This window comes from Archocentrus centrarchus, chromosome 5 (assembly GCF_007364275.1).
Source record: "Archocentrus centrarchus isolate MPI-CPG fArcCen1 chromosome 5, fArcCen1, whole genome shotgun sequence".
Classification (NCBI taxonomy): domain Eukaryota; kingdom Metazoa; phylum Chordata; class Actinopteri; order Cichliformes; family Cichlidae; genus Archocentrus; species Archocentrus centrarchus.
The window spans coordinates 35,700,464-35,718,236 of NC_044350.1; the positions used below are offsets into that span (position 1 = coordinate 35,700,464).

At 44.9% G+C, this 17,773-nt stretch overlaps 2 protein-coding genes across 5 annotated transcripts in view; one reads left to right on the forward strand and one right to left on the reverse strand.

Moving 5' to 3' along the window:
• Positions 1 to 1,098: 1,098 nt before the first annotated feature.
• Positions 1,099 to 11,534, reverse strand: sec13 (SEC13 homolog, nuclear pore and COPII coat complex component). Of its 2 annotated transcripts, XR_004019963.1 has the most exons (10): positions 11,231 to 11,534; positions 10,990 to 11,034; positions 9,055 to 9,170; positions 8,677 to 8,828; positions 7,958 to 8,091; positions 7,598 to 7,731; positions 2,461 to 2,581; positions 2,051 to 2,197; positions 1,699 to 1,908; positions 1,099 to 1,532 (listed from the first exon to the last, which is right to left on the reverse strand). XR_004019963.1 is itself a non-coding variant. In XM_030729196.1 (9 exons), exons 1-9 carry the CDS (start codon positions 11,231 to 11,233, stop codon positions 1,798 to 1,800), a joined length of 963 nt encoding a protein of 320 aa, XP_030585056.1. In that variant the 5' UTR covers positions 11,234 to 11,534; the 3' UTR covers positions 1,099 to 1,797. The 2 variants fall into 2 exon arrangements, 1 of the variants encoding a protein (XP_030585056.1); XM_030729196.1 differs by having other exon boundaries at positions 1,099 to 1,908.
• A 490-nt stretch (positions 11,535 to 12,024) lies between these two features.
• cand2 (cullin-associated and neddylation-dissociated 2 (putative)) overlaps positions 12,025 to 17,773 on the forward strand; it is a 28,428-nt gene continuing 22,679 nt past the window's right edge. Inside the window, exons 1-2 of one of the 3 annotated variants that reach the window (XM_030730138.1) lie at positions 12,025 to 12,377; positions 13,557 to 13,700. In XM_030730138.1, the coding sequence (XP_030585998.1) occupies positions 12,310 to 12,377; positions 13,557 to 13,700 (212 nt within the window). In that variant the 5' untranslated portion in view covers positions 12,025 to 12,309. The remainder of the gene's footprint in view (positions 12,378 to 13,556; positions 13,701 to 17,773) is intronic. The other 2 variants (XM_030730135.1, XM_030730132.1) reach the window with 2 other exon arrangements.

Consider the following 17,773-nt stretch of genomic DNA (forward strand, 5'->3'; position numbering starts at 1 on the left):
AAAAAGCATTTACATTTTACATTTTATATTTTAGTTGATTAAATCGACTGTAGATTTAGTCGACTATATTCTTACCATAATTCATCGACTAAAACTAAAACTATTCAGATACTAAATTATGACTAAAACTAAATCAAAATCTGCTGTCAAAATTAACACTGCATCACACGTCACTGAGCCAGTGCTCAAGAAACCTGCAGTTCCTCCTGTGGCCACTTGAGGTTGGTTTCAAAGGTGAGTCAATCCCCACAGACTCAAATGATGAACTTTACATCATTAATAACTAATTAAATTTTACAGCCTGGAACAAAAAGACATCTTAATCTTTATGGATATTTTCCCAGAACAGATGAAGGCTGAGGAGGAGAACTCGCTTCTGTTAATCTAAGACAGGAGATAAGCTCCTCTGGATCTCAGGATGTGCTGCATGGTGACTAAAACATGCTTCACCGATACAAGCAGCTTATGTGAATACATGACTCGAATCTCAGAGGGGAAATATGATCTTGACAGATTTGCACAGCATTTTAAGTCCGTGTTGGAGATTTCCCACGCTCTCAATGTAACGCAGAAGCCTCGACTTCATCTGCGGGCGCTAGCAGTGATCAGGTAATAAAAAGAGATGGAGAGAAAACTGTTGATACTGGAGCAGTTTACAGAAACTTCATGACATGGACCGTGTCACTGCGCTCCGGTGGCCAGTCCACCATATTGGAAGTGGCAAGTCAGCCTTAAATCAATGAAACCACGTGCAAAGGGAGTGGATTTTCTGAAAGAAAACGACTGACGTTTAAATCTAATTTCATATTTTAGATGGTCCGACGCCCATTGAAATATTTGCCGTTCTTCAGGGAGGGTCCCTGGGGCCGTGCGAGTGAGCGGGCCGCTTCCCCGGGTCCCTCATCTCCTCTTTCCCTTTGGAAGGGGCCGATGTGTCCCCTGGAGTGTTAGGGTGAATGTTGGGAACAAAAAGTGATGCATGAACGTGTGAATGGATGAACGAGTCTCACGGCTCCACTGAGCCTACAGTACGGTCCGTTCCTCGAGTACCCCAGCCTACCGACAGTTATAGAAAAACACGACACGAAAATGGTTTTAATATTAACAGTTATTTAATTACATCAAATATGGAAAAAAGCATCTACAGTTTCTGATTATATGACTGAAATAAACCTGCACACAATCACTGCATTCACGGTTAAGGCAGGAACTCTTTTACCAAATAAAACATTCATTCACGCATCATTAAATACGTGAATTTATCCAAAGCAGGCGGTTACGCTCGGTGTCACTGAGGGTTTGTTTCCAGCCTGAGGCATGAAGCTTCACCCGCTCAAGTCGAAGCTGATTTGGGTGAAGCGTCAGGATGGCCTCTGAGGATGCTGGGAGATGCTGGGGGGGGGGGGGGGGGTGTGTGTGTGTGCTAGTTTTGTTCTCTGGAGGGGGAGGTGGAATGTTTCTGGAGCAGAGCATCATGGGAAGAGAGGAAGGATGGTGGACATGTGGAACTGTAAAACTGGAGGAAAACCAAACAAACGGTGGAGCGCATCTAAAAGATGAGGTTTGTATTTTTAAACTTTAAAGGTAAAACCAGCAGAGATTCTGCATCTGAGAGCCGCAGAGTTCGGTTGGTTTTGGGCTGAAGCCTAAAGATCGGATCGCCGCCCCGGATCCATCCCGTCTGGTTTCCAGTCCAAATGTCCATCATGTTTATTCGTTCGTCTTCGAAGGCCGGGGTCATCCTCGCAGGGTCGGGGGTAACGACAGTGTGTGTGTGTGTGTGTGTTAATCTGAGTGTCACTGCTCATTCTGCTGCGTGTCTGTGATGGTGGAGACGGCGCCCTGGCCTTTGCTGACATCACTGATACACGCCCACTGCCCGTCCATGGACTCCTTCCACAGCGTCACCTGAAAGGTTTCATCAATAAATCAGCAGTCACAGCAAATCCAGCTCACTTAATGATGTCCTGAAGCTGAGAGTGAGCGTGACCTCTACAGTCATGCATGAACTTGGTGCTGAGAAGCATCTCCATAAACGTGGATTTTCTACCTTGTTGTCGCCTCCTGAAACAGCCAGGATGTTTCCAGTGATGGACCAGCTGACGTGCCAAACCACATCGTTGAACTTGTGCAGCAGTTTGGCCGTCCAGGTGTTACCCGCTGGGTCGTCACACGTCCAGATGAACACGCGTCCGTCCTGGAAGAAGGAAAAAATATTTCCCACTTTAATGGAACAAAACCAGAAAGACCAGTAAAGCTGTAATCGCAGGCTTGGCTGAACCGGACACTCTGGCTCCATCTAGTGGTACAGGTGCGTTATTCTACGCCAAGTGAAAAGCGCTACCTCCCCAAGTTATCAAAACTTTATTTAGAATGAATGAACGAACAGTTTCTGTTTGAGAAAAGCAGAACATGATGGGCAGTTTGAGGGTTTTCTGCTGTAATCACATGAAATCTCACCTGAGAGCAGCTGGCGATGGTGCTGGTGGGAAGACCAATAGAAGGAGCCCAGCCGACATCTCTCACCCAATCGCTGTGAGCCTCCAGCTTCTGATCCTCCTTCCACTGACCGTCTTCCTCTCTGCAGGCAGGAAGTGACAATCAGCGACAGTTTCTTGAGTCTCAAACGTCCCAAAACGCCGTTCTACTCCACAAACCACATTTAACCGCACAGCGATTATTGTCTCAGAGCATCAGCTGAGTCGTTCCTGCCTCACACGGCACTGATCCACAGTTAAAGGAAGAAATCTGCACGTTCTCATCACTTTGGGCCATTGGATGAAAAACTTTGTGCAGAACAAATAAAAGTGCAGTTTATTCAATTCAATTCAATTTTATTTATATAGCGCCAAATCACAACAAACTGTCGCCTCAAGGCGCTTTGTATTGTGGGTAAAGACCCTACAATAATACAGAGAAAACCCAACAGTCAAAACGACCCCCTATGAGCAAGCACTTGGTGACAGTGGGAAGGAAAAACTCCTTTTAACAGGAAGAAACCTCCAGCAGAACCAGGCTCAGGGAGGGGGGGTCATCTGCCGCGACCGGTTGGGCTGAGGGGAGAGAAAGACATGCTGTGGAAGAGAGCCAGAGATTAATATCAATTAATGATTAAATGCAGAGTGGAGTATAAACAAAGTAAATAAGGTGAATGAGAAACAGTGCATTATGTGAACCCCCCAGCAGCCTAGGCCTATAGCAGCATAACTAAGGGATGGTTCAGGGTCACCTGATCCAGCCCTAACTATAAGCTTTATCATAAAGGAAAGTTTTAAGCCTAATCTTAAAAATAGAGAGGGTGTCTGTCTCCTGAATCCAAGCTGGAAGCTGGTTCCACAGAAGAGGGGCCTGAAAGCTGAAGGCTCTGCCTCCCATTCTACTCTTAAGTATCCTAGGAACCACAAGTAAGCCAGCAGTCTGAGAGCGAAGTGCTCTGTTGGGGTGATATGGTACTATGAGGTCTTTGAGATAAGATGGGGCCTGATTATTCAAGACCTTGTATGTGAGGAGAAGGATTTTAAATTCTATTCTAGATTTAACAGGGAGCCAATGAAGAGAAGCCAATATGGGAGAAATATGCTCTCTCTTTCTAGTCCCTGTCAGTACTCTAGCTGCAGCATTTTGGATCAGCTGAAGGCTTTTCAGGGAGCTTTTAGGACAGCCTGATAATAATGAATTACAATAATCCAGCCTAGAAGTAATAAATGCATGAATGAGCTTTTCAGCATCACTCTGATAAAGGATGTTTCTAATTTTAGAAATATTGTGCAAATGCAAAAAAGCGGTCCTACATATTTGTTTAATATGTGCATTGAAGGACATATCCTGGTCAAAAATGACTCCAAGATTTCTCACAGTGTTACTGGAGGCCAAAGTAATGCCATCCAGAGTAAGTATCTGGTTAGACACCATGTTTCTAAGATTTGTGGGGCCGAGAACAAGAACTTCAGTTTTATCTGAATTTAGAAGCAGGAAATTAGAGGTCATCCAGGCCTTAATGTCTTTAAGACATTCCTGCAGTTTAACTAATTGATGTGCATCATCTGGCTTCATTGATAGGTAAAGCTGAGTATCATCTGCATAACAATGAAAATTGATGCAGTGCTTTCTAATAATACTGCCTAAGGGAAGCATGTATAATGTAAATAAAATTGGTCCTAGCACAGAACCCTGTGGAACTCCATAATTAACCTTAGTGTGTGAAGAAGACTCCCCATTTACATGAACAAATTGGAGTCTATGAGATAAATATGATTCAAACCACTGCAGTGCAGTACCTTTAATACCTATAGCAAGCTCTAATCTCTGTAATAAAATGTTATGGTCAACAGTATCAAAAGCTGCACTGAGGTCCAACAGGACAAGAACAGAGATGAGTCCACTGTCAGAGGCTCTAAGAAGATCATTTCTAACCTTCACTAATGCTGTTTCTGTACTGTGATGAATTCTGAAACCTGACTGAAACTCTTCAAATAAACCGTTCCTCTGCAGATGATCAGTTAGCTGTTTTACAACTACTCTTTCAAGGATCTTTGAGAGAAAAGGAAGGTTGGAGATTGGCCTATAATTAGCTAAGACAGCTGGGTCAAGTGATGGCTTTTTAAGCAGAGGTTTAATTACAGCCACCTTGAAGGTCTGTGGTACATAGCCAACTAATAAAGACTGATTGATCATTTTTAAGATTGAAGCATCAATAATTGGAAAGACTTCTTTGAACAGTCTAGTAGGAATGGGATCTAATAAACATGTTGCTGGTTTGGAGGAAGTAACTATTGAAGTTAACTCTGAAAGATCAACTGGAGCAAAAGAGTCTAAACAAATACCAGCAGTGCTGAAAGCAGCCGAACATGAAGAATAATCTTTGAGATGGTTATGAATAATTTTTTCTCGAATGTCTAAAATTTTATTTGTAAAGAAATCCATGAAGTCACTACTAGTTAACGTGAAAGGAATACTCGGCTCTACAGAGCTCTGACTCTTTGTCAGCCTGGCTACAGTGCTGAAAACAAACCTGGGGTTGTTCTTATTTTCTTCAATTAATGATGAATAGTAAGATGTCCTAGCTTTACGGAGGGCTTTTTTATAGAGCAACAAACTCTTTTTCCAGGCTAAATGAGCATCTTCTAATTTAGTGAGACGCCATTCCCTCTCCAGCTTTCGGGTTATCTGCTTTAAGCTGTGCGTTTGTGAATTATACCACGGAGTCAGGCACTTCTGATTTGAAGCTTTCCTTTTCAGAGGAGCCACAGTATCCAAAGTTATACGCAGTGAGGATGTAAAACTATTGACGAGATAATCGACCTCACTGGGAGCAGAGTTTAGGTAGCTGCTCTGCACTGTGTTGGCACTGAAGAACATAACAATGAAGGAATTAGATCCTTAAACTTAGTTACAGCACTTTCAGAAAGACTTCTACTGTAATAAAACTTATTCCCCACTGCTGTGTAATCCATTAAAGTAAATGTAAATGTTACTAAGAAATGATCAGACAGGAGGGGGCTTTCAGGGAATACTGTTAAGTCTTCAGTTTCCATGCCATATGTTAGGACAAGATCCAGAGTATGATTAAAGTGGTGGGTGGGCTCCTTTACATTTTGAGAGAAGCCAATTGAATCTAACAATAGATTAAATGCAGTGTTGAGGCTGTCATTCTCAGCATCTACATGGATGTTAAAATCACCCACTATAATGATTTTATCTGAACTGAGCACTAAATCAGATAAAAAGTCTGAGAAATCAGACAGAAACTCTGAGTAGGGACCAGGTGGACGATAGATAATAACAAATCAAACAGGTTTTTGATTTTCCCAATTAGGATGGACAAGACTAAGAGTCAGGCTTTCAAAAGAATGAAAACTTTGTCTGGGTCTCTGATTAATTAATAAGCTGGAATTGAAGATTGCAGCTAATCCTCCTCCTCGACCTGCGCTTCGAGCATTCTGACAGTTACTGTGACTCGGGGGTGTTGATTCATTTAAACTAACATATTCATCCTGCTGTAACCAGGTTTCTGTAAGGCAGAATAAATCAATACGTTGATCAATTATTAAATCATTTACTAATAGGGACTTGGAAGAGAGAGACCTAATGTTTAACAATCCACATTTAATTGTTTTATTCTTTGGTGCAGTTGATGAAGCTGTATTATTTATTGTTTTTGAATTTTTATGCTTAAATAGCTTTTTGCTGATTTTAGCTTTGGTTTTTGGTGGTCTGGGAGCAGGCACCGACTCTATGGGGATGGGGTTTTGGGGGGATGGCAGGAGGAGAGAAGCTGCAGAGAGGCGTGTAAGACTGCAACTCTGCTTCCTGGTCTCAACCCTGGGTAGTCAGGTTTTAGGAGGGTTAATAAATTTGGCCAGATTTCTAGAAATGAGAGCTGCTCCATCCAAAGTGGGATGGATGCCGTCTCTCCTAACAAGACCAGGTTTTCCCCAGAAATTTTGCCAGTTATCTATGAAGCCCACGTCGTTTTTTGGACACCACTCAGACAGCCAGCGATTCAAGGAGAACATGCGGCTAAACATGTCGCTCCTGGTCTGATTGGGGAGGGGCCCAGAGAAAACTACAGAGTCCGACATCGTTTTTGCAAAGTTACACACCGAGTCAATATTAATTTTAGTGACCTCCGATTGGCGTAACCGGGTGTCATTACTGCCGACGTGAATAACGATCTTACCAAATCTACGATTAGCCTTAGCCAGCAGTTTCAAATTTCCATGAATGTCGCCTGCTCTGGCCCCTGGAAGACATTTGACTATGGTCGCCGGTGTCTCTAGCTTCACGTTTCTCAAAAGAGAGTCACCAATAACCAGAGTTTGTTCCTCGGCGGGTGTGTCGCCGAGTGGAGAAAAACGGTTAGAGACGTGAACAGGTTGGTGGTGTACCCGGGGCTTCTGCTTAGGACTACGCTTCCTCCTCACCGTCACCCAGCTGGCCTGTTTTCCCTGCTGCTCGGGATCTGCTGGGGGGGAGCTAACGGCGGCTAAGCTACCATGGTCCTCACCCGCTACAGGGGCCTGGCTAGATGTAGGATTTTCCAGGGTCTCCAGTTCAGAAAGCCTGGCCTCCAGAGCTACAAACAGACTACATTTATTACAAGTACCGTTACTGCTAAAGGAGGCCGAGGAGTAACTAAACATGTGACACCCAGAGCAGGAAAGTGCAGGAGAGACAGGAGAAGAAGCCATGCTGGTAGTGAGTCGGCTAAGGGCTAAGCTACTAGCTAAGCTAAGCTAGCGAATTTCTAAAAACAAATAAAGTGAGTAATGTGAATACAGGTGATTCAGCAAAGAGTATGCTATTAAAAGTAGGTGAAGATTACACTAAAATATGTTATTATCCAGATAAATCTAGTTATACAGATATAACAGCTAACAGACAGCAAAACACTGTGCTCCGAAACAGGAACAGGAAGTGAAAAAAAACAGTTTCAGTTCAGTGCTGTTCACAGCATTAAAACAAAATGTTTTAATGCTGTGAACAGCCTGGATGATGATCAGGCTGGAGCAACAATGATTCACTCTTTTGATCCATCAGCTCCTGAAGCTTTGACTGAGCAGCAGGAAGTCAAAATATCACACAAACAAGAGCTTACTTCCAGAGTTTGACCAGGTTGTCGCAGCCTCCAGAGACGAAGCGTTTGACGTAGTTTGGCTTCTGTCCCGACGGCTGATCGATCAAACTTCCCGGAACGACCGCAGGAGCCCAACTCACAGCGTTACAGCCGATCTGCAGCAGAACGACAGCACAGCGTCAGAGCTGCTGCACACCGAGCCCTCGGCCCGATTAACACACACCGAGCCTTTAGATTAAACCTGACCGAGCACATCGTCCAGAATAATGAAGGACGTCTTTATACTGCTGTGATTTGGTGCTATGTAAATAAAACTGAGTTGATGCTGCTAACGTGATAAAACAGACATTTCAATCATTCAAAGCAGTTTGTTAGTCTCACAGTGTGGGCGTTGCTGATCTTCTTGACGTCCCACTGCTGATCTCCGGTAAACGTGAGAAGGGAAATTGCCCCATCTGAGCTGCCGCAGGCCAAGATGAGACCGAATTCATAAGGACCCCAGCAGACTGAGTTCACTGTGGAGACACAGAAAGAAATGAGCCTGAATCTCAGGAGGCAGTCAGATCTTAATGCCTTTAATTTCAGTATTTCATGAGCCGTCTTAAATTTCTAATTATCCAGAGGATGCAGTCTCCAACACTGAACTCCTGAGGCAGGAATCAGCAGAAGCAACCATAACACTCACCAATGAAACAGTGAGTAATTCAAAACAAAGGGAATGTGTGAGGCTGCAGCTGGGAGGAAGTTAAACTACAGCATTTATATACCAGAATAAATAAACTGGCCGTCACGAACTGCTGCACTGACGCTGATTAATGGGAGAAAAGTAACATTGTTCAACCCCAATTTTGTGTTTACAACTAAAGTGGTGTTCTCAGGAGAACTTCCTTTTCTACAGAGGCGGAGAAACGAGGCGGCTCGGAGGAACCCGCACGAGTCCTTTAGGTCTGGAAAACGCCTGAAATCTTTTCTTGTTTCTGTGGAAATCCAACAAATGTCCTACATGGACTCCTTAATGAAAGACATTAAGTGAATATTGTGGTAATTATGAACACCACACATGTGAAGTGTGCGTGAGCCCTGTGAGGATCAGCTCCCACCTGACGACTCGTGTCCGGTGTACTCGTACATCTTGTCCCAGGCTCCGTTCTCCTCTTTCCAAATGATGACTTTTCGGTCGTAGGAGCAGGAGGCCATGATGTTGCCGAACATGGGGTGAGCCCACGCTACCTGCCACACGGGACCCTCATGGCTGCAAAACACAGAAACACACATTAGTGCTGAAACTGAAGATATGCCAAAGAGAACTTGGATGTGTTACGTCCACATTTAACAACTTAAAGTTTCCTGCTTTTCAGTGATTACTGACATTTGAAACCTGACAAATTAAGTCAACACAGCAGACGACAAGTTATATTTCATCACCACAAATGATGCAAGTTCGTTTTTTAGCTTCGGTCATGAAACAGATTTCTTACCCTCTAAGATCCGCCACGAGGATCTGCCCTCCGTTCCTGACGTCAAAGATCTTGACGGTGCGGTCGGAGGAGCAGGTGGCGAGCCGAGTCCCGTAGTAGTCCATCTGGGCATCGTGCTGAAACACGAAAAGATGTCAAAACCTGAGTGAGAAATGAATCTGCAGCTTCCAACTGTTCAACATCGCTCTGCCACCGCTGGGAAAATCTGACCACAATCTCAACTACCTGCAGCCTCAGAATAAACCTTGTGTCCAAAGACAACCTTTGACCTTCAGGAAACGGTCTCATGAAGCAGAGGAGACTCAGGGCCTGCTTTGAGTCCACTGACTGGAGTGTGATGCCAGATTCACATGGAGAGGATACTGAGGGGCTCACACACTGCACAACGGACTACATAAACTTCTGTATGGACACTGCTGTTCCCGTGAGACCTGTACGCTGCTCCGCTAACAACAAGCCCCGATACCCAGTGACATCAAGGTCCTCTCCAATAATAATAATAATAATAATAATAATAATAATAATAATAATAATAATAATAATAATAATAATAATAATAAGGCCTTTAAAGGAAAGAACCAGGAGGAGGTCAGCAGCGTACAAAGGGAACTCAAGTCCTGCTTAAAGAAGGCCAAAGAGTCCTACAGGAGGAAGGCTGAGCAGAAGCTGCAGGACAATAATGTGAGGGAGGTCTGGGACACCTCCCTGCAACACCCATCATTACCACACCTCAACACCCCCTCCTCACTTCACTGCAGACCAGGTCAGAGGTGAGGTCAGAAGACCCCAGATTAGGACAGTGCTGGCCCAGATAAAGTGTGCCCCAGACTGCAAACCACCTCCTAAGACTAAGGCGGCAGACTGCGAGGCTGCGATGTCTGAATTTCTTCCCCTGGCGCAGTGTGTTCACTCGTTTCCAGCTTCAGGTGTGTTGTTTAGGCAGCTATGCTAGTGCACAGTATGGGCACTCTCAACGCACACGTGCAGTAGCCTATACTAAAGCATAAAGTAGTGAACGCGTGGAGCCGAGGCGTTTGTTGCTTTCTTACTCATTAGCATACTCAATAACGCCTCCGTCAGCTTTATTGGCTCCCCTTCATGTTTTGAAGTATCAGTTCAAAGTGCACCAAAGTGAAGGCCGACAGTCTCAGGGTCTCAGTGGGACGTTAATGATTTGTGTTTGTGAAAAAATGATTTTTAATAGTCTTTGCCAAAGATGGAGCGGATCTCACTGGGTTTTCTCATGTCATCTCTTTAGTAACGATCACAAAGAGCAGGAAAAAATTTCTGTGAATTAACACAAAACAGGTCCAAAGCAGGCTGATCATGTTCTGCTGTGTTGTCACCACCAAAGGTCCAGTCAGAGGCAGGAAACAGATTTATTATTATTTTAATGAACTAAAACTTGAACTTGGTTCAGCAGTCTATGAAGGGGACACAGTGAGTACATACAGTCACGTGAAAAAGAAAAAGTGAGTACACCCTTACTGCTCCATAGGCTTTAAGAAGCTAACTATCAGCCAGCTGTTGCTATTCAAATGGACTTGATTAAAGGATCATCAGCAGGCATGAGCACCTATGAAAAACACAAGTTTTGGCAGTTTGGAGCATTCACCACAATCTTCCCAGGACCAAGCGTCAGAAGGGCTTCAGGTCACTGCCACAAACCGCAGTGACCTGAAGCACCGCTGCCAAACCTGACCGAGGCTTTAAGGATGGTCAGCGACGTGTCACAGCGGTAACATTTAAACACGTCATACGCCGGAGTCAAACGTCCGAGCAGCCCCTTGAATAAGGTTTTAGTGTACAGGTGTGTCTGTAGTTATCGGGTGTAGCAGCTCGCTTACAGATAGTTAAACCGACCCGAGAAGGCTAACGTTAGCTGTGATTAGCAGCTAGTTTCAGTCAAATGGGGAAAAAAAGTGGGAAACTTACAATCATGTCCTCGTGGGAGGTGTCCACGGTGTTGATAACGGAAACCTGAAATCATAAAAGAGTCACAAAAATGTCCCAAAAATAAAGATATTCATTCAGTGATTAGCCTCCTGCTGTTAGCCACTTAGCCCCGGAGCTCCTGGGACGCGGGCACGTCAGCAGCTCACGGAAACGGGCAAAATGTCACAAACGTCCGCGAGCGGCTCCGCCCGCGGCCGGAATTCAGAGCGACCAAACTCACCATGGCTGTGGCCAACACAAGAACCCCAAACACAACGATTAATCCTCCAAATTAACAGAAAACCGGCGCCTCCGACCACTCCGACGTGGCAACAAACTGCTTCCCACAGAGTCCCACCGCGCTTCACACTGGCGGAAACGACAAACGCCCGACAAAGGTTCCGCACACACAAGATGAGCTGCAAACCAGAAGCAGCCAGTCAGCAATAAATTCATTACATAAATTAAGACGATCTCTCCCAGGTTATAGTTAACGGAATATATTAATCAGATCAGAATTATTTGCCCTATATAAATTACACCCATCCATATCATTAAAGTCCTACATAAGCTACCACATGTTTCCACGGTTTTTCGATGCTAAAGTCATTTTTTAAAAATAGATTTAATTTTCAGTTTTTATGAATGTAAAAGATTCGCTAAAATTTAAACACAAACAACAGCATAATTTAATATTCTTCAAAAACAAGATTTCATGAAAAAAAGTTCAGAAGCTGAAACAAATCGTGCACGATGAACATTAAACAAACAAGCCTGGATACATTTAAACAAGCCACAACGATTATAACAGATATTTTATATATATACACACACACACACACACACGTGTCGTTTTAAATATCATCTACTTTCTGTTATGATTTTTTTCTGCATCATCTGCTCTTATATTTCATTTTTCATTTTTATCAAATTTAATTTTATCTAAACTTTAATAATGAAAAAGATATTTTGAATGTATTTATTCTGTCACTAAAGAAGTTTGTAAATAAAGTTTCCGAACGGTTAAGTGCTCACCGATAACTCTCGAACCGTCGCGGCTTTTACCGATTAATTAACGGAACTCGGTTTAACGGCAAGTCGCCGCTCAGACCCCGTGTGTCCACACGGCGGCGTCACAGAGCCGAGCCGCTTCCCCCGCCGGCTATTTTTGTCCGGGCACGCCGAGTGTCGGGTTCCAGCGGGCCGCCAGCTCCCCTCTCTGCCCCCGCCTGCTTCGCCATGTTGTCGGCTTAAATCTGTGGGCCAGTTTTCAGACTTCACCGCAGAAAAAGTTCCTCTGCCGGCTTCAACCGTACGAAGATGTCGAGCGTGTCCTACCACATCTCCAACCTGCTGGAGAAGATGACCTCCACCGACAAAGACTTCAGGTAAGAAACGCTGAGTCACACTTTTAAAGGCTCCTGTCATGTGTGCCATTTTATCCCACAGCGGTGCCTCTGCACGCACTGTCAGCTGTCAGCTGGAGCTCACTGTCAGCTGGAGCTGCATTTGATCTGTTAGACTCCTCCTACCTGAAAAACACCTGTCATAATTTCACCTGTTCAAGGTGGTGCTTTCATCAAAGTACACACACACAAATGTCAACAAATGTGTGTAACTTTCCTCCTCCATGGCCTGATTTACTGTCGCATAAAGATGCATCAGGCCGCCTGTGTGTGTGTGTGTGTGTGTGTGTGTGTGTGTGTGCGCACGCAGGTAACAGCAGGTGTGTTTTCAGTTTATTCATTAAAAGTTTGTAAGGTTTATTTTTTCCTGTCAAAGCCATCAGGAGGTTTATTCTGAGGGCTCAGTGTTGCAGGGTGACCCTAACCATGGTTACATGTATTCATTTACTGTTCTCGGTTCTTTTTAATGTACTTTAACACATTTTTAGTTCAGTAAAAAAAAGTGCTGAAACCCATATTAATATAGTCAATATAATTTTCAGTGGAATTATATTGTATTATTTTTTATTTATGTGGATTGATTCTCTTTCTCTTGACGACACTTTACCGATAGAACACATTTTGGGAAAATGACAGATTTGTAAACGTGAGGTCAGAGTTCAAATGTGATATTTAGAGTTCCCATAAACAGCTTCACTTCCTAAATGCTGCCAATACAAACAAAGGCAGCAGAGTTTGAAGCAGTTTTAAATATGACATTTTATGAAAGTTTGACCGTGATAAACAGGTCAGAGGTCAAATATGGCATATTTTAAATCTTTATACAGTACTTTCTGTATTTGACAACACACACCACACCTGGAAGAATCATAATTTCTAAGTTTTAAGGCTTTTTCTCTGTTTCAGACCAATAAAAAGACTTCATGGTTGGAAACCAAATTTGAATGGACTGTTAACCCCTGACCCTAACCCTAACCCTAACCCCTGACCTCACAAAATTAGAAAGAAATTATTTGACTCTTTTTGGGCCATAATAAAAGGAGGACTCATTAAAAGGATTTACAAATCAGTTTATTCTCTCTCCTCTGTGTGTGTGTGTGTGTGTGTGTGTGTGTGTGTGTGTGTGTGTGTGTGTGTGTGTGTGTGTGTGTGTGTGTTCAGGTTCATGGCCACCAATGACCTGATGCTGGAGCTGCAGAAGGACAGCATTAAGCTGGATGAGGACAGCGAGAGACGAGTGGTGAGCATGCTGCTCAAACTGCTGGAGGACAAGAACGGGGAGGTGCAGAACCTGGCTGTGAAATGGTAAAGATGCTCCTGCTGGGGGTGTGGGTTCTACTGTGCTTCATTTGCAGACTGCACAGTCCTGTGAGGCTGCAGGGGTTAGGTCCATCCATGCAGCTTTACAGCACTGTTCATGTGCTGTCCTGAGGGATTGGAGGGATGTTTTTTTTTCTGTGGCCACTAGGTGGTGCTTTTTCTGTTTGGGGATTATCGCCATTTCTGCTTATCCTCTGTAACCCGTTGGCAGCCATATTTGTTTTTCCCTTGCACTTTGATAGAGAGCACATTGTGGATTCAGGTAGCCAAAGTATCTGCTATCATCCTCATCTGGGAATCACTATAGGGAGCATAGTCTGTGAGTATGGTTGTAATAAGATGCCTATGTTTGTTTGACATGGATATTTTGTACAGTTAATCAGGTTAAGTTGTGTTTTTGTTTCATCTGGTGTTTCGTATGTAATGTGTTATGTTGATAGCTTTCAGCTAGCCAAGCTAGTAGCCATGTATGTGAAATAGGCTTTAAGAAACTGGTAATACATATGGAGCATGTATGTTAAAGGGGGTTCAATGTGTTCATTATTGTCATTATTTGCTTCTTTCATTTCAGTTTTACCCCATTCTCATGCTGTTAACCTAAACGGTGGTGCTTAATAAATCCATCATACAGAGACTACAGTGTGTGGAAGGAGTTGTCTGTCTGCCTAGTGAAGAAAGGGGACTCTTTAACGAGGGCAGAACAGTAAAAAGACTGACTCGACGGTGATTTCAGCTTTGTTGGATAGCTATCAGACTAGCTCAACCTTTCAACCACGATGTCCGACACAGAAGGGAAAACTCATGACACTAGATCAGTGTGCTCACGCGCATCAAAATCGTCAAGGTTGTCGACACGCTCCAATAGATCAGCAACTAGCTTGGCTGCAATAGAAGCACGCGCCAAGGCTGAAGCAGCACGCGCCAGAGCTTCTTATGCACAAAAGGAAATTGATGTTAAGGTAAAGAAGGCTCAACTAAAGGTAGAAGAAACATTCCTTGAAGCTACGCTGGAGGCCATCCAGCAGGAGAAGGAGGCAGATGCAGCTTTAGCTGAAGCTACTGTCCTTGAAGCAGCCATGGAGGTGGCAGACAGCCAGACGCCGTCCAGACCTCACGACACTGACCAAGACTCAGCTCGCACATCTGCAGAAAGAACTGAGAAGTATGTTCAGGATCAGTATACCTACACAAGAGCCATCATTGACAATTCACAGCCTGAGACTGAGGTCAAGGTTCCCCCAGCTGAGGTAGAAACTCCTCCAGCAGGCCCTAACACTAAGCCACTGACTGATTCTTCCCCAGCGCATAAACCTGTCCATCTAGAGGGGATGCAGCAGTTATTTCCACATGTCCCTATTCACACTGAAGCTACTTCAAGCCAGCGCCACTCAGTGGTTCATTTCACACCTAAAAAGGGAATGGGGCAGAACATCCCACAGTTTAATTCTAAGAACTCATCGTCACCCAGGGATAATACAAGGGATAACAACCAGTCACTTAGAGGACCATACAATGCATTCCAGGAATCCCGCTCCGAGGTCTCAGATTTAACAAAGTTCTTAGCTCGCCGTGACCTACTGACAGCTGGACTCACAAAATTCAATGATAAACCTGAAGGTTACTGGGCCTGGAAGTCTAATTTCTCCAGTGCCATTGAAGATCTAGATTTGAGACCCAGTGAGGAACTTGACCTGCTAATTAAATGGCTTGGGCCAGAGTCTGCCGAGTATGTGAAAAGAGTGAGGTCAGTTCACATCAGACACCCCGCTGAAGCCCTTAGTATGGTCTGGGGAAGACTAGAGGAGAGCTACGGATCAGTGGAGGCAATGGAGACTGCGCTCTTTAAGAAGCTGGAACGTTTCCCCAAAGTCCCTTATAGAGACCCACAGCGTTTGCAGGAGCTAGGCGACCTGCTCCTTGAGCTGCAGTGTGCCCAGGAGGAAGGTTACTTACCCGGGCTCTCCTACTTGGACACTGCACGCGGCATTAGTCCTATTTTGGAGAAATTGCCCTTTACTCTTCAGGAGAAATGGATGGTGCATGGAACGAGATACAAACGACAGCACAATGTCAGCTTCCCACCCTTCTTTGTTTTCTCCAGCTTCATTCGGGAGGAGGCAAGGATGAGGAACGACCCGAGCTTCACTACTACAACCTCCAGCATTGCGCCACCTAAGGGAGAGAGATTCACGGTGAAGATGTCAAGGACTCCAATAACGGTACACAGAACAGAGGTGAACAATACTCAATTAAAGGATGAAGCTCAAGGGTTGGACAGCCCTAAAAAGCAGTGTCCTATTCATAAAAAGCCACACCCATTGCATAAATGTAGAGCTTTCAGAGAGAAGCCCCTGGAGAGTAGAAAGGCCTTCGTTAGAGAAAACGGCATATGTTTTCGCTGTTGTTCTGCAACCTCTCACCAAGCAAAAGACTGCAGGGCCATCATTCAGTGCTCAGAATGTAATAGCGATAGGCACATCGCAGCCCTTCATGCTGGTCCAGCACCTTGGTCAGTAAAACAAACTATCAGCTCTTCTGAAGAGCATGGCGGGGAGGAAGAGGAGTTTCCCTCTCCTTCAGTCACCACCTCGACTTGCACAGAAGTCTGTGGGGATGGCACTACCGGGAAATCGTGTGCCAAAATCTGCCTTGTTTATGTGTATCCTGAAGGTCAGCCGGAGAGGAAGGTGAGAACATATGTTATCTTGGACGATCAAAGCAATAGGTCTTTGGCCAGATCAGCCTTCTTCAAGATGTTTGGCATCACCAACGGCACCTCCCCTTATACACTGAAAACATGTGCAGGGGTACATGAGACTGCTGGCCGAAGAGCAAGGGGGTTTGTTGTGGAATCCGCCGACGAGAAAACCAGTATGGCCCTACCTACACTTATAGAGTGTGACCAGCTACCTGATAATAGGGCGGAGATCCCCACGCCAGCAGCTGCAAGACACCATCCTCACCTCAGGTCTCTAGCTACCAAGATACCCCCACTCGACACCAAGGCCGAGATTTTGCTCCTGTTAGGAAGAGACATCATCCAGGCACACAAAGTCCTAGAGCAATGCAATGGACCCCCACAAGCTCCCTTTGCACAACGAACGGCTCTTGGCTGGGTAATAGTTGGAGAAGTCTGCCTTGATGGTGCTCACAAATCCTTCCATGTGAACACCTTCCGAACCAACATTCTGGAGAATGGACGACCCAGCCTCCTTAGTCCATGCCCCAACAAATTCAATATCAAGGAGAGCTTCAGCTCCAGTGACCAGTCACAGAATTCTCCTACTTTAGACCATCTATGGCAAACCGCGCCAACTGACAGAACAGGTCTCATGGGAGAGTCGGTTTTCTGCTACACGAAGGACGATGACAGAACAGCTCCTTCTATGGAAGATCTTGCCTTCCTGAGGATCATGGAGAAGGAATTCTGTCAGGACGACTCGAATAGCTGGGTAGCTCCACTCCCTTTTCGTAGCCCACGGCAACGCCTCCCTAATAACCGTGAACAAGTAAAGAATCGTCTCACTGCACTGACCCGTATGCTCAGGAAACACCCAGAGAGGAAGAACCATTTTGTCGAGTACATGAATAAACTTCTTGAGAATGGGCATGCCGAAGTAGCTCCACCCCTACAACCAGATGAAGAGTGCTGGTACTTACCACACTTCGGAGTTTATCATCCCCAGAAGCCGGGACAAATAAGGGTGGTATTCGACTCCAGTGCCCAACACCACGGGGTGTCCCTCAATGACGTCCTCCTCACTGGCCCTAACATGAACAACAGCCTGCTCGGGGTATTGCTGCGGTTTAGGAAAGAGCCAGTGGCTGTGACGACTGACATACAGCAGATGTTCCACTGCTTTGTGGTGCGTGAGGACCATCGGAACTTTCTGCGCTTCCTCTGGTACCGCAACAGCGACCTTGACGATGATGTTGTGGAGTACCGGATGCGGGTCCACATCTTTGGAAATAGCCCATCGCCATCTGTGGCCACATTTGGGCTCAGGAGAGCGGCTAAAGAGGGAGAGGGAGAGTATGGAATGGAAGCAAGGCAGTTC

Coding starts and splice junctions, on each gene's coding strand:
- sec13 (XM_030729196.1), bottom strand. Junction 8,829..9,054: donor CTCGTGGCGGATCTTAGAGG/GTAAGAAATCTG, acceptor TGTGTTTTGCAG/CCATGAGGGTCCCGTGTGGC. Junction 8,092..8,676: donor CACCGGACACGAGTCGTCAG/GTGGGAGCTGAT, acceptor GTGTCTCCACAG/TGAACTCAGTCTGCTGGGGT.